Source organism: Ictalurus furcatus, chromosome 29, assembly GCF_023375685.1.
Source record: "Ictalurus furcatus strain D&B chromosome 29, Billie_1.0, whole genome shotgun sequence".
Taxonomy (NCBI): domain Eukaryota; kingdom Metazoa; phylum Chordata; class Actinopteri; order Siluriformes; family Ictaluridae; genus Ictalurus; species Ictalurus furcatus.
The window spans coordinates 692,518-717,654 of record NC_071283.1 but is presented as its reverse complement, the minus strand read 5'-3'; the positions used below and the strand labels follow the sequence as shown (position 1 = coordinate 717,654).

Sequence of the window (25,137 nt, the reverse complement as noted above, 5' to 3'; positions counted from 1 at the left end):
CAACTTTTCTGTTCTACGTTTATTTTATTTATATTATGCCTCAGACCTTGATATTCATTCAAGTGTTAGCTAGCATTAGCATTTCTCCATGGAGATGTTTTAAACAAGATTCCATCATTTCTTGCTAGCACAAGTTTAAAAAGTTTGCATTAGTGATTGAAAAGGTGAAATGACACGATCACCTGACAGGATTTATATTTGTGGTCATGGTCTTTATCTCTAATGCTAGCTAAGCTAGCTAATACGTGTGAACCTGACAGGAGGTTCATTCATACTTTAAAGATTTGATCATCATCAGGATTTCACAGAGGATTTATATTCATGTTCAAAATCTGTATTGCTAATCCTAGCTACGTGGCTAACAGGATTTCTGAGAGGATGTTAAGTCATATTCAGGAATGTTCATGAATTTAGCTGGTAAATCTAGCTAGCTGGCTAACATGAGCTAATCTGACAGGAGATTTGTGTCTTCTTTATAAACCTGTATAAATCTCTAACCATTGTTATTGTTAATGGTAACGCTAACCAGATAACTAACTGACAGAATATCTAAAAACATTTCAGTTTCATTATAAACCTACTCTTGAGTGCCAGGTGTTTCTCGGAAACATAGCGCAAACAAGATTATATCATTTATTGTAGAATTAAGTTATAAATGTTTGTTTTATTAACTGAAAAGGTGAAGTGACATAATATTTGTTGTCAGTCATTCCTCTAATTCAGTTGGCAGCAGGTGTTTCTTGTTAGCAGTTAGCATACAATTTTAGACATTTTTATTGCTTCAGAGCTTTTTTGTTTTTCTTCAGAACTTTTCGGTCTTTCTCTTTGCATCACTTCCGTGCCATTTGTTTCCAGTTCCACAATACTCAACTTTCTTTCTAAACTCTGCAAAAAAACGTAGTTTCTTATTTTTATATATATATATATATATATATATATATATATATATATATATATATATATATATATATATATATATATAATATATATGTATATGTATGCAATAATTATAGTCTGTCTCTCTCTCTCTCCAACTGTAGTAAGAAAGAAAAGGCGTGAAAGTGGCCCGATTTTCCCCAAGTGTCGGACAGACGTGTAACAGCGGCCATGACTGCGCCCCCTGGTGGCCTGGAGGTCTGCAGCTGGCCGCATTCTTTCTTTCCCTCTCTGATTGTAATACTACTGTAATGTACGTAGTACACACACACACACACACACACACACACACACTTTGACGCCTTTGAAGACTTCTGAAGACTAACTGTAGAAAGTACTGAATGAAATGTCATAGACTTTGTGAGTGTATTTAAGATGGAAGTCGTGTTCACAGGAAGTGATGATCTGCAGTGTATCGATCACAGGGATGTTGTCACCAAGCAATAATTCTTTATAAATCTCAGATTGTTGAGTTGTGTTTTAATTGCCTAATAAAATAATTATGCTTTAGATGTGTACGAGATTGGTTTATTTCTAAATACGGAGGACAGCATTCCTTCTCTCTCTCTCTCTCTCTCCTCCTGTAGTTATTACGAATGGTAAATCTGTGTATATGGAAATTCTAATGCAAACAACAGAAATTAATACATGCAAAAAATATTGCAAATAAAAATGATTAATTATCCTACCCTTCTACTTGTACTCTTAGATAAAGGGTTCTCTGTATAGTTAAGATTGTATAGTCTGTATAATTAAGTTGGATCCTTAGCGACTTTTTCTGTAGAATATTGCAGAATTCTGTTAAGAACATTGAAGTGTTTTAGAGCATAATCCACCTGGGAGTGAAAATATTTTGGAATACTGTGTGGTGATGATAATATTTCGTGTGTTATATCATCAGACTGATCACTGGTACATGCCAAAATCGCACCACAGACAGAACTCACCTCACTGAGTGAATAAAGTCGGTTTCGGGGGACTGTTAGAGTTCAAATGACACAATAACACAATAAATAAAAGTGCACAGTTTATTGATTATTCTATTGCATTCTTTTATTTAGACCCATTTCACACCATCATTAAATCATCATTTATTCACTCGGGTTCTTTTATTCACCGATTTCACAAAGCCAAGCAAACAGAAGACGCGATTATTGCTGAGAAGATTCCGGAAAAAGAAATTCGTCCAGTTTCATAAAGTTTTACATAGATTATTGATATTTAGCTTCTTATACCTGAAGTCTAGATGTGCTATCATGGTGAGGAAAAACAAAGGGTTTTTTTGGTATGTTCATGTTTGACAATGCGTAACAATAATAATAATAATAATAATAATAATAATAATAATAAGTTATTGCCTTATTTATATTATTTTGACAATTGCACCAAAATAGGAGCTTGTTTTTAAAGCACACACAAACCTACATTATTACAGACACATGCATAGATGAAGTAATTATATCTCGATTTGGGACACGTCCACGGTTTAAAGTAGAAAAGAGTCAAATTAGGCTACGCTTCATGCACACTTCTGTAGCCTACTTACTTTTCTGTCTTTAATGACTCAGCGGTCTGCTTACAGATAAAATATGGCTTATATTGTGAAACTTTCTCCGTCCCAAATGCTAGAATTCCTCACTTTATCTTTCACGCTAATATCTAGCAGGCTATAAGCTAGCTAGTGAACATTTCTGTTCTTGGTGTAGCAATGTGGGTTAAAGTCTAGTGTTTGGGACGCAGTAGAAATCTATTTACACATCGAGCCTGTGTGAGAGGAGTATGGTGATACTGCAGTGGAGCCTGAACCGCGCCCCCTGCTGTTAGAACGCAGAAGCGCGTGTTACAATCTTAATCTGAATTCCCTAAAGCTGAGTTTGTGCGCTGTGGTGCTTTTACGAGTGTTTGTGTGTGTGTGTGTGTGTGTGTGTGTGTTATTTCTTCAGCATGTCCTGCAGTGGTCCTGGTAGATATTTCATCATCGTGTCCATGATGCTCTCTTCCTCTTCGTCGTCGTCTCCACAGCCGGACGGCACGGCCTTTTTCGGGCGAGTCAAACTGCCTTCACTCGCCGCATCCATCGCACCCTGAGCCTCGGCCTCGGCCTCCTCACGCTTCTTCAGCCCGTACTGACACACACACACACACACACACACACACGATTCAGACAACCCTAATATTATGACAAATATATTGCAGTCCTTTATACAATAATAATCACAGCATACCATGTGTTCCCAAAGTCCTAGGGTTCTATGGTATCTGTGTTCTAGGTCTCAGCGAACAGTAGTTTCCTATGTTCCTTTAATTCTGTGTTTCATGGTTGTATGTACCCAGGATTCCATATTTCCTGTGTTCTATGTTTCCAGGATTCTACATTCCCAAAGTTCTATGTATCCAGGGATCTATATTCCCAAGGTTCTATGTATCCAGGGATCTATATTCCCAAGGTTCTACGTATCCAGGGATCTATATTCCCAAGGTTCTATGTACCCTGGGTTCTATGTTTCCAGATATTTATAATTCAATCCTTCAAGGTTCTATGTTCTTTTGGTTCTAAATTTCCAGGGTTCTATGTATCTATGTTCAGAGGCATCTGTTTCAGGCTTCTATGTTCCTTGGGTTCTCAGGCGAGACTTTAACGGTCATCATATGACATGAAGTGAAATCATTATGTAGTTAGAACGGATTCCACGCGCTCGAGCGCTTTCTCAAAATGGCCTACTACTGTACGCTGCAGTGAGGGCACTAAGTAGTGCTGAGTTTAGTGATTTGGGACAGACCCCAGCTGCTTGTGATTGGTCGGTGTGAGGGGGTGTACCTTGTCTCGGATGCCCTGGCGGAGCACCTCCCTCTCGGCCTCCATCTTAGTGTACTTGGCCTTCCTCTCCTCCTCCTGCTGCCTCAGAGCCTCCTGTCTCTCTTCCTCTTTCTCTTTCTCTGCCTCGGGATCTTTGTCTTCCTCTCCTCCCAGCATCTTCCCCACATCAGGAGGCCCGCCTTCACACACACACACACACACACAGACACACACACACGTTATACTGGTGTTTATAACCGCTGCATTTTCTGATGGCTGATGTGTGATATTGACTCATATACACCTGTCTTTCTCATGCTGTCTCTCTCTCACTCTGTATCTCTCTCCATCTGTCTCTCTCTGTTTTTCTCTCCACCTCCCTCTTCCCTCTCTCTCTCTCTGTCTCTCCATTCCCCCCCTCTCTATCACTCCATCTCCTCCCCATCACTCCATCTCCCTCTTCCCTCTCTCTCTCTGTCTCTCCATCCCCCCATCACTCCATCTCCCTCTTCCCTCTCTCTCTCTGTCTCTCCACTCCCCCATCACTCCATCTCCCTCCCCCCTCTCTATCACTCCATCTCCCTCTTCCCTCTCTCTCTCTGTCTCTATCTCTCTTTTTCTCACCCCTGTCTCTCTATCACTTTGTCTCTCTCTCCCCTTCTTTCTCACTCTCTCTCTCTCTGTCTCTCTCTCAGTAATGTAAAGCACGTAGTGATGCAGAGAAATACTGAATCATTAAGCATGATCTCTCTCTCTCTCTCTGTCTCTCTCTCTCTCTCTCTCTCTCTCACACACACACACACACACACACACACACACACACACACACACAGAGAGCAGTGGGTCCTGAGTCAGCAGCAGTGTTGTGTGTGTATATTTAACATTACGTTTAAGATTACTTCAGCACTCCCCTCCACAGTGTGGGTTTTAGTGATTTCATCAGCAAATACACACTCAATACAATCTATTTAAATGCTAAGACTAATAATGATTATCATTGTATTGATCATTATATAGTATAGTGTCCCTATACACACACACACACACACACACACACACACACAGAGATGTTTGGACTGAACACGGATAACATTTACCTAGTAAGAAACAAAACAAACTTTCATTGCATCCATTAATGAGCCATGGGGCTGTCTGCAGAGGGCTGCTAGCTAACATTGTGAAAATGTAACATTTATAAATATAAACTCTTAAATGTCCTCAGAAATCCTGTCAGGTTCACTCGTTACCTAACTACTTAGCCTCAGTGGTAATTATGAATATTAATAAATATGACTGCTCTTATTTAGCTAGCTAGAATTTGCAGTGAGCATTATGAATTTGACAATCTTGTCAAAATTACTGTCATCTTAGTTAACTGTACTGAGATGCCTAGCTTAAGGATATGCCTTGAAATCTTGTCAGGTTAATTCATGCTAGCTAGCTGGCAAGTGTTAGCAGTAGATTTTGATCATGTCTGAGTATTAGTTAAAAATTCTGTCAGAAATCCGGTTAGGCTAGATCATTTAAACTAGTTGGCTAATATTAGCAATGAAGATTCTGAACGTTTATGAATATCATCTAAAATTCCTGTCAGGTTAGTTCATGTTAGCTGGCTGCCTAGTGTTAGCCATGAACGTTAAGAAAATTTATGATTATGATTTAAAAATTCCATCTGAAAACTTTTCAGATTAAATCATTATATAGTTAGCAAGATGGGGTTAGCGGTTCAGTTATACACTTTTATGAGCATGGCTAAAAATGTTCGGTCAGAAATCCTGTCAGGTTAGCTCATTTCATCTATTTTTAACATTTATGAATATTACTAAAATATCCTGTCAAAAAAACTTTTCAGGTTAGCTTATTAGCTAGCTGGCCATTGGTATCTGTGTAAATTCTATATAAATATCACCTAAAATTCCTGTTATTTAGTTCATATAAGCTAGATGCGTAGCAAAAGCAAGGAAATTTATGAGCATTTATGAATACGGTTTAAAATCCTGTAAGGTTAAATCATGTTAGTTAGCTAGTTACTGTTAGAAGTGAGGATTATAAATATTTATGAATGAATTATGGCTAATGAATCCTGTCAGATTAGCTCATTTCAGCTAGCTGGCAAACACTAGAAGTTTGTATAAATTTACATTTATAAATATGACTTAAAAATCCTGTCAGGTTATCTCATGTTTGCTAGCATTAAAAGTAAAGATTATTAACATTTACAAATATGAGTGTACAATCTCAGAAATCCTGTTAGCACTTTTAGGGAGCTTGCTAACATTAGAAAGAAAGATTCTAAACATTTATGAATATCATCTAACATTCCTGTCAGGGAATTCGTGTTCATGTTAGCGAGCTGCCTAGCATTAACTGTGAATGTTTTGAACACTTATAAATCCGACTTAAAAATCCTCTCAGGGTAAAACACGTCAACAATCTAGCTAGCGTTAGCGGTGAAGATAATAGATTATAGTTAGAATTAGCTAACTATGTTAAATTAAGGTACAAACATTTTATGAATTTGGCAACAAAAAAAAATAATAATCCTGTCAGGTTAGCTCATTTCAGCTAGCTGACTAACACTAGGAGGAAAGATTGGAACATTTATGAATGTGACTTCAAAATCCTGTCAGGTTAGCTCATATTAGCCAGCTAGCTATCAATCTGTGCTCAGGAATTCTCCTGATGTCTGAGCTCAGTGTTACAGAATGACTGCGGCTGAATCCAGGACAACACTAAGCACTGCTGCTGCGGCACTCAAATGCTGACTCAGGCCATTTAACACAACCTCTCCATCACACACGCACACACACACACACACACACACTGCACCCACCTCCCAACGCTGCTTTCATTATGAAATTCATGGCTCTACTGTGGTCACAGGGATCAGTAAAGAATCTTGTGTTAGCACACCTGCAGAGAGGACAGGCAAAGACACTGAGGATGCAGTCATGCAGAAACACTTCATCTTTAATTTTGATTTTCGTTATTTATTCGTTCACATACCCCGAGGAAATTACGCTAAAGGTTTCATCAGTAAAGTCATATTCTAAATTACTGAAAAGACCAGAGCGGACAAGAATAGTTTCTGTGTTTATTCATTTTAATTATTAAGTTTAAAGTGGAACTTCAATCTTACAGTCTTCTCGATTTCTGATATGATTCCAACTTGAGAGGCGGGACTAAAGAGGTCCGGGCTGTACCAAACTGCGCTGAGAAAGGAAAGTGATTCCTTTAGTTCAAGATGGCCGCTGATAGAAATTACATTTCATCATTCAACTGCACGATGAAGTTTAGTTTATCGCACCAGCAATAAACCTCAAATGTTTTTTACTTAGCCACTGGAACTAACTACATGTTTAGCTAACACCTAACTAGAATAAGTAGATCTACCTCAACATATTGACAAAGAGAAAAGCTCATAATGCCATTTGAAAAGATCAGTATGATCATAAATAATACATAGATATATTTCATTATATAGCGTAATTATGTAATACATCTGCACATGACCTGGATACTTCTGTAGGACAAACAATTAACCTATTACAGCTAGCTAGCATTGTCAGTGCGACTGTGCTAATGATCATTCTCATTGTTGATGTTTACAAGTCAATTTAATTCTCTGGCTTGTTGAGTCCTCAAGTGCAGAGTCAGTTAGCTAGTTAGCTAGCAATGTTATAAACTGTTTACATTGCTTCTGTCACCTTAAATCCGATTTACGATTTGATCGGAGAACTTAAAACAATCGTCACTGCACAACACTTTTTTTAAAACGTTTTTTTCTGTTTTTCTATTCCAATATAAATTGAAATGTTGCTTCTTTGCTACAACTATTGATTGGTTTCTTTATGTCAATGTGAACCATTTTGTATAGTCATCATTATTTCAGTTACTAGTCAAATCATGATTACTAATCACTTTTTTTCAGCAGGGTGTTCAGCTTGCGATATGGGGTTCAGGTCAGGGGACTGGGAGGGTCATGGCAGGATCTTGATTTTGTGGTCAGTAAACCATTTTTGTGTTGATGTTGATGATGTTTTGGACCATTGTCCTGCTGGAAGATCCAACCACGGTCCATTTGAAGCTTTCTGGCAGAGGCAGTCAGGTTTTCATTTAATATGTGTTGATATTTGATGGAGTCCATGATGCCATGTATCCTAACAAAATGTCCAGGTCCTCTGGCAGAAAAACAGCCCAAAACATTAAAGATCCACCTCCATATTTAACCGTGGGCATGAGGTACTTTTCCATATGGCTACCTCTCTGTGTGCTCCAAAACCACCTCTGGTGTTTATTACCAAAAAGCTCTATTTTGGTTTCATCTGACCATAGAACCCGATCGCATTTGAAGTTCCAGTAGTGTCTGGCAAACTGAAGACACCTGAGTGTGTTTTTGGATGAGAGTAGAGGCTTTTTTCCTGAACCCCTTCCAAACAACTTGTGGTGATGTAGGTGACTTCGGATTGTAGTTTGGGAGACTTTCTGACCCCAAGACGTGACTAACATCTGCAATTCTCCAGCTGTGATCCTTGGAGATTTTTTATCCACTTGTACCGTCCTCTTCACAGTGCGTTGAGACGATACAGACACACGTCCAATTCTAGGTTGATTCATAACATTTCCAGTAGACTGGAACTTCTTCATTATTGCCCTGATGGTGGAAATGGGCATTTTCAATGCTTGTGCTATTTTCTTATAGACACGCCCCACTGTGTGAAGCTCAACAACCTTTTTCTGCACATCACAGCTATATTCCTCGTCTTACCCATTGTTATGAATGACTAAGGGAATTTGGCCTGTGTGTTACCTCATATTTATAACCCTGTGAAACAGGAAGTCATGGTTGAACAATTTCCTGTTCCTAGTCACCCAGGTGTACTAAAAAATTTAAAATATCAATGGGAATATACTTCAAATATATTTTTTCTCATATTAATTCATATACTCCGGTTTCCTCCCCCAGTCCAAAAACATGCATGGTAGGCTGATTAGCATGTACAAAATTGTCCGTAGTGTATGAATGGGTGTGTGAATGTTTGTATGAAAGTACCCTGTGATGGATTGGCACCCCATCCAGGGTTTCCCCTGCCCTGTGCCCCATGCTCCCTGGTATAAGCTCCAGGTTCCCTGCGACCCAGAAAGGATAAACGGTGCAGGGATGGATGGATGGATGGAATTCATAGGGGTGCCAATAATTGTAGTACATAAAAGATCAAAAGATTCAACAATAAAGACAATTTTTCACAGCCTTCTTTGCTCATATTTACTAAGGGTGCCAATATTATTGGAGGGCAGTGTACAGAGGACCGTTGTACTGTACCAACAGGACCTCAGGCACTCAGACGTGAACACTGGCTGCGTCCCAAACCGCATACTCCTGCGCGCGAGGACATATCAGTAAGATAGTGTGTATGTGCGGACTAGGAAGAAGCTAGTCAGGTCACTGTAATTAACACTGCCAGTTAAACAGAGCGCTAACGCTAACTGTACGTGACCTATCTAACAGCAAACCTTGTTTAGTACGCGGTTGAGAACAGAGCCATAGCGCAAACTGATGCTGTTACCATGCTATGTAGTACGGTAGTATGCGGGTTAGGGATGTATCCATGGCGACCGGCATGTGATGACGTTTTATTTCTGTTTAAAAATCACGTGATCTTGCTTTGAATGAAGTTAAAATAAGAATACTAACCACGACCGCGTGCATACAATATAATACTACAGTACAGTCATACTAATTAGTAAAGTAGTACGGTTTGTGTACCTGCTGGCGGGAGATCCTCAGGCTCGTGCGTGCGTCCTGCGAGCGCGTGATGCCTCTCGTCCCAGCGCGTGCTTCCGCTCTCTCTCTCTCTCTCTCTCTCTCACGCGGTCTCTCTCTCTCTCTCTCTCTCTCTCTCTCTCTCTCTCTCTCTCTCTCTCTCTCCCTCTCTCTCTGTATCCGGATGCCGCGCGCGCAGCTCGGAGTGGTGATGATGATGCGGATGATGTTCTTGCACCGTTTTTTAACGACACTGGAGACCCCTTGATCACGTGATCAACACTTTCAGAACCTTTCAGCACGAGGATGAACGGAACACTCTCGCGCATCTCTCGTCCCAGCGCGTGCTCTCTCTCCCTCTCTCTCTCTCTCTCTCTGAAGTGTGCACCGTACAGACGAATCGATGGAATCACAAATATGGTCCCACATTTAGTGTAGTGAGAGGGTGTGTAGTGTATGTAGTGTGTAGTAAATGTGTGTAATGTGAGTGTGTGTAGTAAATGTGTGTAGTAAATGTGTGTAATGTGAGTGTGTGTAGTAAATGTGTATTGTGTGTGTGTGTGTAGTAAATGTGTGTAGTGTGAGTGTGTGTAGTAAGTGTATGTAGTGTGTAGTAAATGCGTGTAGTGTGTGTGTAGTAAATGTGTGTAGTGTATGTAGTGTGTAGTAAATGTGTGTAGTGTGAGTGTGTGTAGTAAGTGTATGTAGTGTGTAGTAAATGTGTGTAGTGTATGTAGTGTGTCGTAAATGTGTGTAGTTTGAGTGTGTGTAGTAAATGTGTGTAGTGTGAGTGTGTGTAGTAAATGTGTGTAGTGTGAGTGTGTGTAGTAAATGTGTGAGTGTATGTAGTATGTAGTAAATGTGTGTAGTTTGAGTGTGTGTAGTAAATGTGTGTAGTTTGAGTGTGTGTAGTAAATGTGTGTAGTGTGAGTGTGTGTAGTAAATGTGTGAGTGTATGTAGTATGTAGTAAATGTGTGTAGTTTGAGTGTGTGTAGTAAATGTGTGTAGTTTGAGTGTGTGTAGTAAATGTGTGTAGTGTATGTAGTGTGTCGTAAATGTGTGTAGTTTGAGTGTGTGTAGTAAATGTGTGTAGTGTGAGTGTGTGTAGTAAATGTGTGTGTGTGTAGTAAGTGTATGTAGTGTGTAGTAAATGTGTGTAGTGTATGTAGTGTGTCGTAAATGTGTGTAGTTTGAGTGTGTGTAGTAAATGTGTGTAGTGTGAGTGTGTGTAGTAAATGTGTGTGTGTGTAGTAAGTGTATGTAGTGTGTAGTAAATGTGTGTAGTGTATGTAGTGTGTCGTAAATGTGTGTAGTTTGAGTGTGTGTAGTAAATGTGTGTAGTTTGAGTGTGTGTAGTAAATGTGTGTAGTGTGAGTGTGTGTAGTAAATGTGTGAGTGTGTGTAGTAAGTGTATATAGTGTGTAGTAAATGTGTGTAGTGTATGTAGTGTGTCGTAAATGTGTGTAGTTTGAGTGTGTGTAGTAAATGTGTGTAGTGTGAGTGTGTGTAGTAAATGTGTGAGTGTATGTAGTATGTAGTAAATGTGTGTAGTTTGAGTGTGTGTAGTAAATGTGTGTAGTTTGAGTGTGTGTAGTAAATGTGTGTAGTGTGAGTGTGTGTAGTAAATGTGTGAGTGTGTGTAGTAAGTGTATGTAGTGTGTAGTAAATGTGTGAGTGTATGTAGTATGTAGTAAATGTGTGTAGTTTGAGTGTGTGTAGTAAATGTGTGTAGTGTGAGTGTGTGTAGTAAATGTGTGAGTGTATGTAGTATGTAGTAAATGTGTGTAGTGTGAGTGTGTGTAGTAAATGTGTGAGTGTATGTAGTGTGTAGTAAATGTGAGTGTAGTAAATGTGTGTAGTGTATGTAGTGTGTAGTGAGAGTGTAGTGACTGTGTAATGAGTGTGTAGTGAAGGTGTAGTGTGAGTATGAATGTGAGTGTGTAGTGTGTAATGAGTGTAATGAAAGTGTGTAGTGAGTGTGTGTCTTTTATCTGAGTGAACTGAGGGTCTACACTTTATAACAACGTCAAATAGCCATGTGTGAGAGAGAGAGAGAGAGAGGGAGAGAGAGGGAGAGAAGGAGAAAGAGAGAGGGAGGGAGAGAGAGGGAGAGAAAGAGGGAGAAAGAGAGAGAGAGAGAAACACCCCTCGGGGACATGAACAGGTCAATAATGCTGCAAGAACAGACAGTAATAAGAGCCTGTGTTTTTTTTTTCTTTGCCCTTCATTTCTCTCTCTCTCTCTCTCTCTCTCTCTCTCTCTCTCTCTCTGTCTCTCACACACGTGCACACACACACACACACACACACACACACACACAGAGCTTGCCTCCCATCACTGCAGTGCACTATGACAGAGTGAGATGACAGTGTTCAACATGCATGGCTCACTTCCACCATTTTGCCCTCTTGACTTCAGGACTCTCTCTCTCTCTCTCCCTCCCTCTCTCCCCCCTCTCTCTGTCTCTCTCGCTCTCTCTCTCATGGTTTTATATCTCACATGCCCCTGCATTGCAGTGTTAGCACTCTCACCACCGCACTACTGCTGCATTTTGGCACGATCCATCACCTACTAATATATCGCTTCAGTTTAATTCGATGTGTGCTTTATTGGCATGACAAAAAAAAAAATTATTGCCAAAGAAACATACAACAGCAGACCAAGAGAAGCAGGAATTGAACAAAACATAGTAAACATAGTTTAAAAAAATAGTAGTGAATAGAAAAATAAATAAACAGATGCTAAGATAAATATATAGCAAAATTAATAACTACATGCAACATCATATACATTAATGATAACAGGAACACAGGGAGAAGGTGTGGATGGTAGGCAGGGTTAGGGGGAGGGGTTAGGGCGGGTGGGTGTTTATGATGGTAGGAGGGGTTAGGGGGAGCGGTTAGGGCGGGTGGGTGTTTATGATGGTAGGAGGGGTTCGGGGGAGGGGTTAGGGCAGGTGGGTGTTTATGATGGTAGGAGGGGTTGGGGGAGGGGTTAGGGCAGGTGGGTGTTTATGATGGTAGGAGGGGTTAGGGGGAGGGGTTAGGGCGGGTGGGTGTTTATGATGGTAGGAGGGGTTAGGGGGAGGGGTTAGGGCAGGTGGGTGTTTATGATGGTAGGCGGGGTTAGGGCGGGTGGGTGTTTATGATGGTAGGGTTAGGGTGGGTGGGTGTTTATGATGGTAGGCGGGGTTAGGGCGGGTGGGTGTTTATGATGGTAGGCGGGGTTAGGGTAGGTGGGTGTTTATGATGGTAGGCGGGGTTAGGGTGGGTGGGTGTTTATGATGGTAGGCTGGGTTAGGGCGGGTGGATGTTTATGATAGTAGGGTTAGGGTGGGTGGGTGTTTATGATGGTAGGCAGGGTTAGGGTGGGTGGATGTTTATGATGGTAGGAGGGGTTAGGGTGGGTGGGTGTTTATGATGGTACGCGGGGTTAGGGTGGGTGGGTGTTTATGATGGTAGGAGGGGTTAGGGGGAGGGGTTAGGGCAGGTGGGTGTTTATGATGGTAGGCGGGGTTAGGGCGGGTGGGTGTTTATGATGGTAGGCGGGGTTAGGGTGGGTGGGTGTTTATGATGGTAGGGTTAGGGTGGGTGGGTGTTTATGATGGTAGGCGGGCTTAGGGTGGGTGGGTGTTTATGATGGTAGGAGGGGTTGGGGGAGGGGTTAGAGCAGATGGGTGTTTATGATAATAGGCGGGGTTAGGGCGGGTGGGTGGTTATGACGGTAGGCGGGGTTAGGGCGGGTGGGTGTTTATGACGGTAGGCGGGGTTAGGGTGGGTGGGTGTTTATGATGGTAGGCGCGGTTAGGGTGGGTGGGTGGGTGTTTATGATGGTAGGCGGGGTTTGGGTGGGTGGGTGTTTATGATGGTAGGTGGGGTTTTGTTTATGATAGTAGGTGGGGTTAGGGTGGGTGTTTATGATGGTAGGTGGGGTTAAGTGTTTTTCTTTGGACGTTTAGTTTACTTTTGCAAAATCGGTATGTAGAGTTTCAGTTGAATTTTTCCCAATTTATAAAGTTACATTTTATGGGTGGACCCCACACTTCACTGCCATATAACACAATAGGTTCAATTTGAAAATTTTGAGCCAGATTTGAGATTGAGTGTCAGTTTTAATGGATTTCTTAATGGCATAGACAGCCCTTCTAGCGTTCTCTTTGAATTCCTTCACAGCCAGAGAAAAATTACCTGTTGAACTGATTTCTAGGCCAAGTGAGAATGATTTTGTGGTTTCTATGTGTCTGTGTGATACTAAAAATGTGTAATTCCCTGAGATGGAAAATCATCACGTTGTCTTTTTTGATAGTTTTCTGTCAGGGTTCAGGACTGACAGTAACTCTGCAGGAGTGCCAGACTCTTCTGCAGACCCTCTTTAGTGGGAGACAGGAGGACCAAGTCATCTGCATAGAGGAGGCACTTTATTTCTGCATCATGTATTTTTTGTAATTTTGTTGTATATTTTAATATTTGGAGTTATAATGTTGTAGTGTTTTGCCTATTCGTATCTCAGTGTGACTACTCTGATTAAAATAAACATTAAATTAAAACAAGATAAAATATAAGCATCTCTAGTGCTACCACGAGGCACAAATAAATCTATTTAATTCTATTCTGTTGCGTTGAAATCGCATTTAAATGCATAAAAAATGTATTTTTAATTTAATTTATTTAATCATTGCTGCAATAACACCATATAAACGGCAGGTGGCAGCAAAAATGCAATCTATATAAAAATGCTATCTAAACAGCGGACGAGCAAGAGGACCCGGAAGTGGTGTGGTGGACAGCTTCCGGTGCGAAAGTTGGGGATTTTATACTCTAGTTCATTCGGGTAATCGTTTTGATCTTTGGGGATTTCATCTGATTTTATTTCGGCGCAGACGGGAATGGACTAGAGCGGGTCGGACAATAAAAAGGTAAATAATTAAAAGTTCTTTTTTATCGATTCAGTTAGCGAATTCGGTCAGATTGCTAATTAGTTACCTTAGCTAATCCACACTACAGCTGTCCGGAGTGATGGACATCATAAACAACCAGCTGGTGTATGAATTAAAGCTTATTTTATTTACCTTGTGTGTGTGGCACTGAACAGCCAGAGATGCTTAATTTTAAAGCTTTAATAAGTAAAAGTGCAAAGTGTCCACATGATGCTGATTTCATTTTAAAGGTGCAGTCTGTGATTTGTGATACCGCTGTTATTACACAGTAATAATCATGTGAAGTTTAAAAGGAAAAGCTGCGATACACAATCATGTCTTGGAGATCACTTTCTGGCCCTGAAATAAGCTCCACTTGGACACTGTTTTAATGTTTGTTTTATTTATTTATTTAGTGACGTCACAGTCTGAGCTCATACGTAGCCCCGCCCCAAATCAGTTTTTACACAGACGTGCTTTGGGTGAATTTGTGTGTAATGTTTAATACGCAAACACAGCAGTTCGGCGTTTAAACACCGGAACAGGCGCATCACATTACACCTCACTGTCACCTTGCGCACGTACACACAGGCCAAAAGGTGTGTTAGAGGAAAAAAGGCTCCGCCCACTTCACGTCACCTGAGTTAGCTCCACCTCCTGTCACTGTATATTACAGCACACCCAATCCTATCTATTTGTTCGGATTAGAGACCTGTGCGGGACAGATTTTTTCCCCAATTCCCTCATGCAGAAGCCCGCAGGTAAAAGTGTACAAAGAATTTGTTAGTAGGCTACGTTTTTCCACTTTTATGTTTTTCCACTGTTCAACTATTCATTTAGCGGACGCTTTTATCCAGAGCGACTTACAAATGAGAAAATACAAGCAAACCGAAATATCAAGCAGAGAACAATACAAGTAGTGCTACCGTACAAGATCCATTAATTGAGTTCCAGAAGAAGCAAAGTGTGCAGAGTAGAGGTGTAATTGCCAGAGTTATTTATTTATTTATTTATTTATTTATTTATTATGGGTTGGTTAGGTGTGAACGGAAGAGGTGGGTCTTTAGCTGTTTTTTGAAGATGGTGAGAGATTCTGCAGTCCGGATTGAGGTTGGAAGTTCATTGCACCACTGAGGAACAGTTAGTTTGAATGTTCTGGAAAGGGACCTTGAGCGGGACCTTGAGCCACGCTGAGTAGGTACTACTAAGCATTGGTCGTTGATTGATCGCAGATTGCGTGAGGGAACGTAAGCCTTCAGGAGAGAGTTGAGGTAGGGGGCGCTGTTCCAGACAAGGTCTTGTAGGTGAGCATCAAGGCCTTGAATTTGATGCGGGCGGCTACAGGAAGCCAGTGGAGGGAGATGAAGAGGGGTGTGACATGGGTTCTCTTGGGAGATGAAGACGAGGCACGCTGCAGCATTCTGAATCATCTGAAGTGGTTTTATGGAGCTGGCTGGGAGGCCTGAAAGCAGTGAGTTGCAGTAGTCCAGTTTTGAGATAACAAGAGCCTGGACTAGTGTCTGTGTAGCCTGTTCGGTGATGTAGGGTCTGATTTTCTTGATGTTGTACAGGATGAACCTACAGGACTGTGCAGTTGATGAGATGTGGTCTCTAAAGGTCAAGCTGTCCTCAAGAGTCATCCTAAGGTTCCTGGCCGTCCTGGTTGGTTCGAGTGTGGTTGAGCCGAGCTGTATAGTGAGGTTGTGGTTGATTGAGGGACAGGCTGGGATGACGAGAAGCTCAGATTTTGCCAGGTTGAGCTTAAGGTGGTGATCCCTCATCCAGACCGAGATGTCTGACGGGCAAGCAGAGATTCGTACAGAGATGGATGGATCGTCAGGCTGGAAGGACAAATAGATCTGCGTGTCATCAGCATAGCAATGATATGAGAAGCCATGAGACTCAATCACCTGCCCCCGAGATGTAGTGTAGATAGAAAAGAGCAGTGGACCCAGAACTGACCCCTGAGGAACCCCAGGTGTGAGTTGTTGAGTTTCAGAAATACCTCCCCTCCATGATACCTTGAAGGATCGGTCTGAGAGATAGGATTCCACCCAGCGCAGAACCGTTCCGGTGATGCACAGGCTTGAGAGAGTTGACTTTTAGAACATATATTTAGGCCCAATCAGAAAAAAATAAAAATTTTACAATGGATGAAAATAATAATAATAATAATAATAATAATAATAATAATAGAAATTAGAGAAATAAATAATAAACCTGGATTTCTCATTTTTAAAGCCTCTAGTTCGGGCTGTTAATTAATTTACTGTCTTTAGTTGCTGGCAAAACCATAACTCAGAGGGCACGGGTCATGCAGTTTAGTAGTTTAGTGTGGTTTCGGATGAAACCCGTGTTGATTGTGATAGTACAGCACACCGAAAAATTCCTGAAGAAAAAATGCATGGAATCAGATCAGACTGGTCTGATGGCAGGAAATCTGAGTTTTAATCTGTTTGAAAGCTGTAAGATTTTTCTAGATAATGTGCTAATATACTAAATAAACACGTTGAAGTGTGTCACGTGGGGTTGATAAATGGGTTATTTAATATATTTGTGTGTGTGTGTGTATATATATATATATATATATATATATATATATATATAATATATATATATATAATATATATATAATGTGTGTGTATGTATGTATGTATGTGAGTGAGAGAAAGAAAGCGCTTTTAACTTTTTTAGGATCTAAAATGGCGCGCTGGAATTCGCCTCATTCTTGTCATTCCGGTTTGTGCGTGCGTGCGTGCTAGCGTGAGCGAGCGCGCGCGCCTTGCATGCTTGCCTTGGAGCTCCTGAGCCGTGACGGTGTGAAGGCGGGGTTATGTAAATGAGCTCTCTGTCACACAGCGAATGAGAGAGCGGATGATATCTTGGGTCTCGCCCCTTTGCCCAGCTGGCTTCTTTGTGTGTGCGCGCGTGTCCTCCCCTTTCCTCCCTCTCTTTAATGGCAGCACAGAGACAGAGGGAGAGTAAGAAAGAGAGAAAGAAGACACGGCGCGGTTTAACTGAAGGAAACGAGAGAAAAATGTTCAGCGGATATGGAACTAGAAACCCACACGTGAGTGAGCTGTATAATGTTACCCCTCTCTCTCTCGCTCTCTCTCGTGACCCGGTGTGGATGCTGTTAGCCGGGAGATGCTAACTGTGTGTACTGATTTGTGAGTATGGCGGCAGTATTATTACATGATGTGGTGTAATTGAGCTTTGGTTGTCATGGTTGTCAGTTCCATCCTTTCTTCTTTGTTTTCTGAAGGCCTGTGTACTATTCTTGTTCTAGATCTCTTATCTTGGTTCCTGGTTCCTTGTTGCACATTATTTCATGTTCGAGTTGTACATGTCTGTCTTGTTCCTGGTTCTCGATCCTCCTTCCATGTTCCTTGGATCTAGTTGCATTCTTCCGTCTTAAGCTAACATTAATACGTGCGTGATTTGTTAGCATGATTAGTGTCAGGCAGATGAATCATGCTAACATCTGTAAACATCTGTAAAAGGGCAGCAGGTGTAGAGAGGCAGTTATAACTATCACAGCACATGTAAACATCTCCTTAGCATAACTTTGAATTTGTCCTGAGGGTGTACAAATTTTTGCACTCAACTGTAAATGCATGTCCTCACAATATGACGATTCCAGTGTGTGTGTGTGTGTGTGTGTGTGTGTGTGTGTGTGTGTATTTTGCTGCCATGTGTACCCCAGTGTTTGACCAAACAAAGGTTGTCGTGTGAGACTTTGTACATCTCTCTCTCTCTCTCACACACACACACACACACACACACACACACACAGAGACACACAGCTGAGCGCGCAGTGTGATTTATTTATTCTGAGGTAAAAGGAATTATGATTATGATGATTATTTAGTTAGGTGTGTGGTGTTTTTCAGGAGCTGTACTATCTGCAGATGCAGCGGGTGGATGAGAAGATGGAGCGTGAGGAGAGCGGAGGGAACGAGGGAACCAGGCGGAGGCTGAAGGTGTGTGTGGCCACCTGTAACCGAGCAGATTACTCCAAACTCGCCCCCATCATGTTCGGCCTCAAATCTCAGCCTGACCTGTTCGAGCTCGAGGTCATCGTCCTGGGTTCGCACCTTATCGACGATTACGGGTACACACACACACACACGCACACGACACATACCCATAGTGCACTGAAGTGTGTGTAGAAGACAGCATTTCAGACTCTGCTCCATAATACACATGACGCAATGCATTGTGGGTAATCTGAATTAGGGTACAGATGAAATGATGATTAAAATGACACCTCTGTCTCTCTCTCTCTCTCTCTCTCGTTCAGTAATACGTACCGTATGATCGAGCAGGACGAGTTCAACATCAGCTCCAGCCTCCACACTATCGTTCGTGGTGAGGATGAAGCAGCCATGGTGGAGTCTCTCGGCCTGGCGCTCGTCAAGCTTCCCGACGTCCTTCTGCGCCTGGCGCCTCATGTGCTCATCGTCCATGGCGACCGCTTCGACTCTCTCGCCGTGGCGACAGCAGCGGCCCTGATGAACGTCCGTATCCTGCATGTGGAGGGTGGAGAAGTAAGCGGTACCATCGACGACTCGATCCGCCACGCCATCACCAAACTGGCGCACTACCACGCCGTGTGCACACGCGCCGCCCAGATGCACCTGCTCGCCATGTGCGAGGACCACGACCGGATCCTGATGGCCGGCTGCCCGTCGTACGACCGCCTGCTCAACGCACGTCACCGTGACGACCACGAAGACATCATCAAAGCCTGGCTCGGTTCGTTACTAATTATACTCACTGATACCAACTTTTATTATTATTATTATTATTATTATTATTATTATTATTATTATTTTGACACGTGTTATTGTGTCTTCAGACAGTCCGAACGCAGACTGAAGTTTTGTGTGTGTGTGTGTGTGTGTGTGTGTGCGCAGGTGACGGTGTGAAGGAGTCAGACTACATCGTGGCTCTGCAGCATCCTGTAACTACAGACATCAAAAACTCCATAAAGATCTACGGGCTCATGCTGGACGCTCTCATCTCCTTCAAAAAGAAAACACTCATCCTGTTCCCCAACGTCGACGCTGGTGAGTACACACACACACACACACACACACACACACACACACACACACACACACACACACACATTAAATATGGGCGTTTCCCTGCAGATGTGCCTTACTGTGTGTGTGTGTGTGTGTGTGTGTGTGTGTGTGTGTAGGCAGTAAGGAGATGGTGCGTGTGATGAGGAAGAAGGGAATCGAACAGCACACCTGCTTTCGCGCCGTCAAACACGTTCCCTTCACCCAGTTCATCCAGCTGGTGGCTCACGCGGGCTGCATGGTGGGGAACAGCAGCTGTGGCGTGCGCGAGGCCGGAGCCTTCGGGACGCCCGTCGTCAACCTGGGCACGCGCCAAACCGGCCGAGAAACAGGTGACTAACACTCAACCCTACTGAGCTCTGACTTGGTAGTCACCCTAAGTAGTGTACATCTAGGCTATAAGGGTTAGTGTTCTAATGGAGAAAGTACCTACACGTTACCCGTTTGGGACAGAGCCGAAATGTGTGTGCGATGACGTCGTCGTGTCTCGTGTGTCCAGGTGAGAACGTTCTCCATGTGCGTGACGCTGATACGCACGATAAGATCTACCACGCCCTGAAGCTGCAGTTCGGGAAGCGATACCCTTGGTACGAAACTCGGAACCGAAGAGCCTCGCTCGTTACTGTCTGAGGTTCTGTGGCGTGTAAGTACCCCTCACTCTGTCTGTGTCCCTGCAGCTCCAAGATCTACGGAGACGGGAACGCCGTGCCGCGGATCATGAAGTTCCTGCAGTCCATCGATCTGTCGGAGCCGGTACAGAAGACCTTCAGTTTCCCGCCGGTGAGAGAGGACAGCGTGTCCCAGGACATCGACCACATCCTGGAGACGCAGAGCGCGCTGGGCATCGACCTCGGGGGCACCAACCTGCGCGTGGGCATCGTCACCATGACGGTACACACACACACACACACACACACACACACACAGCTAGAGGCTTAAATTCTCCCTGATCTGTTAAACTTTACACACCTGACACATCCCTGGTTTGGGGCTTCAGGTGTGTAATTAAACCAAATCTTTATACCACAGTGTCTTCTAAACCCTGGACAGAAACAGTATATAGTATCTTTCGTACACAAAGTGTCTTTTTTTTTTTTTTTTTTTTTTTTTTTTTTTTTTTTTTGAAGTGAAACGAACCTAAGGAACCTTTCAGGAACCTTAGGAACTTTTTTTAGCTGTTCAGGAAATTTTTCAGGCACTCAGTTTCTCAGGGAACTTTTTTCAGGTGCTGAGGAACTTTTTCCCGAACCTCTGAAATATTCCACGTTTCCAGACACAGGAACTTGTTCAGGGATTCAGGAAATCTGGAATTTTTTTCAGGGGCTACGAAAGCATATCAGAAACCTGGGAATTTTTTTGGAGACTTAGTTTAGGGATTCAGGAATGCGGTGAGTCACTAATTCACTGAGTCGCTGACTCACGGAGTGCTAGCGTGTGTGCCGGATCTCGGATTCTGTTTGTATTCTCTGTTTGCTCACTCTCCTGTCCTGTTTGTCTGATCAAACACAACGCCAAAGTAAACCAGCTCAGGTCCGGCACGAGCCATGTTTAGCAGCACCTCCTTTTTAATAAGCCCCGTCCTCTGCTTTTCTATTGGCTCTCACTTTCAAGGTGTGTGAATTTTCAGGGTTTAAGTCCACCTAGACCTCATTCAGGAGACCTTTTCTTAAATAAAATTTGATTGTGTGTGTGTGTGTGTGTGTGTGTGTGTGTGTGTGTGTTGTATTTGTGTGTTTTACAGGGGAAGATCATGAGGAAGTATTCTCAGCCTAACCCTAAGACCTACGAGGAGAGGATGGAGCTCATACTGAGCATGTGCAAACAGGCCATGGCCGATGCCGTCCCCCTCAATTGCAGAATCCTGGGAGTGGGTACGACCTGTTCATGCATCCACCCACCTTACTGTCTGTTAAGCCATTCACCTATCTGTCCATCCGTCTCACTGTCTATCCAACATTCTGTCCATCCATCCGTCTGTTCACCCATGTGTCTCACTGTCCATCCGTCCAGCACAGTTTTGATTCATTTGGAACATTTAGGCTTCTTTTATTTATTCTCTCTCTCTCTCTCTCTCTCTCTCTCTCTCTCTCTCTCTCTCTCTCTCTCTCTGTCTGTCTGTCTGTGCTGTAGGGGTGAGTACAGGGGGCAGGGTGAACCCCCAGAATGGCATGGTGTTGGACTCCACTAAGCTGATAAACGAGTGGAGTCACATTGACCTGCGCTCTCCGGTGTCTCAGTCGCTCCACCTGCCGGTGTGGGTGGATAACGACGGGAATTGCGCCGCACTCGCTGAGAAGAAGTTTGGTCACGGGAAGGGCGTGGAAAACTTCGTCACCCTCATCACGGGAACGGGTGAGGATTCTCGCGCTCTACTCCCTCACTGAGATGACCTGTGTGTGTGTGTGTGTGTGTGTGTGTGTGTGTGTGTGTGAGAGAGAGTGAGAGAGATAAAGACCGTGTATGATGTCTGCACAGGAATCGGAGGCGGGATCATCCAGCACGGCGAGCTGATCTATGGCAGTACGTTCTGCGCCGCCGAGCTCGGACACATCATGGTGTCTCTGGACGGACCCGAGTGTTCCTGTGGGAGTCGCGGCTGCGTCGAGGCCTACGCGTCCGGGTTAGCGCTGCAGCGAGAGGCCAAGAGACTGCACGATGGTAACACACACACACACACACACACACACACACACACAGTTGTTTGTCGGTTGTCATGATTTTACACGCCATAATGGTTGCATTGCATCAGCAGCTGTGTAGAAGTGTGAAAATAACCGCAGTCTGTCAGCCAATCAGGAGCGAGTATTCTAACGATGTGTTAATTCCAGAGGATCTGCTGGTGGTGGACGGAATGAGCCTGAACAACAAGGAGCAAGTGAACGCATCACACCTCATCCAAGCTGCTCGCCTCGGAAACACTAAAGCAGAGGGAGTGCTCCATACAGGTGAGAGAGACACACACACACACACACACACACACACACACACACACACACACACATGCTCACTCACTCTCCTTTTTCTCATCTTCCTCTCTCTCTCTCTCTCTCTCGCTCAGCGGCGGCGGCTGTAGGTGTTGCGGTTGTGAACATCCTCCACACAGTGAACCCGTCTCTGGTGGTTCTGTCCGGTGTTCTCGCTCAGCATTACAAGAATCCCGTCACACACTTCATCAGCCAGCGCGCTCTGTCCTCTGCCAGGGAGGTCAAAGTCTTGACCTCTGACCTCGACAACCCCGCCCTGCTCGGTGCCGCCAGCATGGTCCTGGACTACACGACACGCCGCACCTACTGAGACACTATGTACTGACGCCAAGGGCCAATCAGAATCTTTCTTTGTCTTTTAGTATTCCCTGAAACTCTAGTGTGTTTGGGATCAAACCATTCCAAAATAGCCACTCAGACACTCTGAGCCAATCAGACGAGACGCTCAGACACTTGTGGCCAATCAGACACTCTGAATCTTGGCATGTCTATTCTGATTGGCTGTGAGCCTTGAAGCGTCTCTTCTTGATTGGCTGTGACTCTTGTATCTTCTTGATGAGCTTCTGATGAATCACTTTGAGACTCTGTGCCAAACAGGTGAAGGCTTATGTCCAATCACATGTTTCACCCTGGAGCCAATCAGACCACACATATTGAGACGGAAGGCCAATTAGAAACCTTGTACAGTATTTGAGATCAAACAGAGCCAGACCCTTTATTTCTTTATTTTAATCTCTATTGCTTTCTCGATTGCATCTTTTTTAAATTACTCATATTTGTAGTTTTCCTTCGTTAGATATTTATTTTGTAATTATTCGTCCTTGGCCCCACCTTCCTGGTCTTCTTCTATTGGTGCATTTGAACGGTATTTGGGATCAAACATTCTGAGTGTTATGTTCATTTGTTGAAGGACACACAGAGGGGCTGTGCTGCTAGCTTTCAAGATTTTTTAATAAGCCTAGACTTATCTCTCTCTCTATCTCTCTCTATCTCTCTCTCTCTCTCTCTCTCTCTCTCTCTCTCTCTCTCATATATTTTGATACTTTCCTGGTCTGATCGGTATTCATTTCTCATCATGTGACTGAACACTCAGAAGAACGGCTTTACGATGAAGGAAGATGCAGTTACCTCCTCTGTCAGAATCCTGTGTTCCAGTTCTGTCTCTAACACTCCCTTGTTCACTTTCCCTTGGTTGAGTACACTTACAGTGATGCTTAAAAGTTTGTGAACCCTTTAGAATGTTCTACATTTCTGCATAAATATCATCAGATTTTCACACGAGTCCTAAAAGTAGATAAAGAGAACCCAATTAAACAAATGAGACAAAAATATTATACGTGGTCATTTATATATGTCATATTTATGAGGAAATGTAGAAAATTCTACAGGGTTCACAAACTTTCAAGCACCACTGTAGTTTTGTTTTTGTTCAGTTGTATTTTTATTTTGTTGATAATTTTATTTTTTATCACTCTAAGGGAAAGCGACGAGATTGTGTTAAACAGAAACATAACTGAAACACATCAGTTATGTATTGACACATACCCGAGTGATTGTGGCACAATTACGTAAGCGAGGGCGGAGCTTACCTTAACGCTCCGCCAATCAGCCAATCGCAGACTTGTTTGTGTGATCTCACTACTGGCTGTAATTTCCACCGCTTAATGTTTTGCACTTCATTGTTGGTTTAAGTTACATAATTTAACTAGTACCTAATGCAATATATTCGCTAGCAATCTTATCGTATATGTATATTTATAATTTGATTGACTTGAAGGTAGAAAAAGTTTTTCAATGGGCTGCTCAGATCTAAGTTAAGCCCCTCCTGTGTTTTCTCAGCTACGCCCATCACTCTTCCATGAAGGTCGGTATACCATTAAAATAATACCATAAAAAAATTTGTTTGTTTTTCTTTAACACACAAGAAACTACAATTATCTGTGGGTCATGGAGATGATTCTGGAACTTCTGCCTGGTGCGGTTCTAATGAAACATAAAGATGAAGAGCCTGAAGAAGACAATCACGTTCCCCTCTCAGGTATGATCTGGGGTTGCATGTCAGGTAAAGGACCAGGAGAGACCTCACAAGGCGGTGCATAGGTGTACTCTGACATTTTGGACATTTTTCTCATTCCATCACTAGAGAATAGGTTTAGTGATGAAGTCATTGTTCAGGATGATAATACATCTCACCACAGAGCAACGAGAGTTGAAGCTTTTCTTCAGGAAAGGCAGATCAACTCCATGACCTGGCCTGAAAACGGTCCAGATCTCAATCTGATTCAAATTTATGGTGGAAATGTAAAAACTGGTCCATGACAAGGCTCCGTCCAGCAGGTCTGATCTCAACCGCTATCTGAGAAAGTTGGAACCAGCTTGATGGAGAATCTTCTTTTATATTAGTGAAGAACGCCTCAGAGAATTTGGGCCCGAGGCGAAGCAACGGCGTACTAATTCCATAACATTCTCCTCAACCTGATCTGGAAATGAACTTGTTTGTGGTATGTCTCATGAAGCCGGAATGTTCAGCTATTAAACAGAAATGGTTTTGTGTCACATCTGCGATTTTGTTCATTTTCTGCAACGTAAAAAATCCTCTAAGTGTGGGGAGTCCATCATTTTGACCAGGGGTTTGAATAAAATTGCTATT

General features: G+C 42.8%; 3 protein-coding genes across 11 annotated transcripts in view; 2 read left to right on the top strand and 1 right to left on the bottom strand.

Annotated features, from left to right (window-relative positions):
* Positions 1-1,446, top strand: part of tmod1 (tropomodulin 1) — a 12,208-nt gene extending 10,762 nt beyond the window's left edge. For 5 of the 7 annotated variants that reach the window (XM_053618874.1, XM_053618875.1, XM_053618872.1 and 2 more), the window contains one exon: positions 1,041-1,199. In XM_053618874.1, coding sequence (XP_053474849.1) covers positions 1,041-1,059 — 19 coding nt within the window. In that variant the 3' untranslated portion in view covers positions 1,060-1,199. Of the gene's footprint in view, positions 1-1,040 lie in introns of all 7 variants that reach the window. The other 2 variants (XM_053618873.1, XM_053618871.1) reach the window with 2 other exon arrangements.
* Positions 1,447-1,603: 157 nt separating this feature from the next.
* On the bottom strand, positions 1,604-9,611 carry cplx2a (complexin 2a). Its single transcript, XM_053618877.1, has 4 exons — positions 9,501-9,611; positions 6,567-6,646; positions 3,755-3,933; positions 1,604-3,062 (listed from the first exon to the last, which is right to left on the bottom strand). Exons 2-4 carry the CDS (start codon positions 6,595-6,597, stop codon positions 2,868-2,870), a joined length of 405 nt encoding a protein of 134 aa, XP_053474852.1. The 5' UTR covers positions 6,598-6,646; positions 9,501-9,611; the 3' UTR covers positions 1,604-2,867.
* Positions 9,612-14,268: 4,657 nt separating this feature from the next.
* On the top strand, positions 14,269-25,043 carry gne (glucosamine (UDP-N-acetyl)-2-epimerase/N-acetylmannosamine kinase). Of its 3 annotated transcripts, none has more exons than XM_053619161.1 (12): positions 14,269-14,413; positions 18,307-18,527; positions 18,717-19,171; positions 19,333-19,485; positions 19,623-19,835; positions 20,003-20,090; positions 20,181-20,394; positions 21,245-21,374; positions 21,634-21,855; positions 21,979-22,161; positions 22,332-22,448; positions 22,562-25,043. In XM_053619161.1, exons 2-12 carry the CDS (start codon positions 18,325-18,327, stop codon positions 22,795-22,797), a joined length of 2,214 nt encoding a protein of 737 aa, XP_053475136.1. In that variant the 5' UTR covers positions 14,269-14,413; positions 18,307-18,324; the 3' UTR covers positions 22,798-25,043. The 3 variants fall into 3 exon arrangements, with proteins under 3 accessions (XP_053475136.1, XP_053475137.1, XP_053475135.1); XM_053619162.1 differs by having other exon boundaries at positions 18,289-18,527; XM_053619160.1 differs by lacking the exon at positions 14,269-14,413 and adding an exon at positions 17,179-17,483.
* The last annotated feature ends 94 nt before the right edge of the window (positions 25,044-25,137 follow it).

What these genes read in the sequence shown, in the direction of transcription:
- cplx2a (XM_053618877.1), bottom strand. Translation starts at nt 6,597, where the DNA reads ATGAATTTCATAATGAAAGCAGCGTTGGGAG. An exon ending in AATGAAAGCAGCGTTGGGAG is followed by an intron (nt 3,934 to 6,566) that starts GTGGGTGCAGTG and finishes GTGTGTGTGAAG; the next exon opens with GCGGGCCTCCTGATGTGGGG. An exon ending in GCCAGGGCATCCGAGACAAG is followed by an intron (nt 3,063 to 3,754) that starts GTACACCCCCTC and finishes TGTGTGTGTCAG; the next exon opens with TACGGGCTGAAGAAGCGTGA.
- gne (XM_053619160.1), top strand. Translation starts at nt 17,370, where the DNA reads ATGGCAGCACAGAGACAGAGGGAGAGTAAGAAAGAGAGAAAGAAGACA. An exon ending in GGCCAAGAGACTGCACGATG is followed by an intron (nt 22,162 to 22,331) that starts GTAACACACACA and finishes TGTTAATTCCAG; the next exon opens with AGGATCTGCTGGTGGTGGAC. An exon ending in AGAGGGAGTGCTCCATACAG is followed by an intron (nt 22,449 to 22,561) that starts GTGAGAGAGACA and finishes TCTCTCGCTCAG; the next exon opens with CGGCGGCGGCTGTAGGTGTT.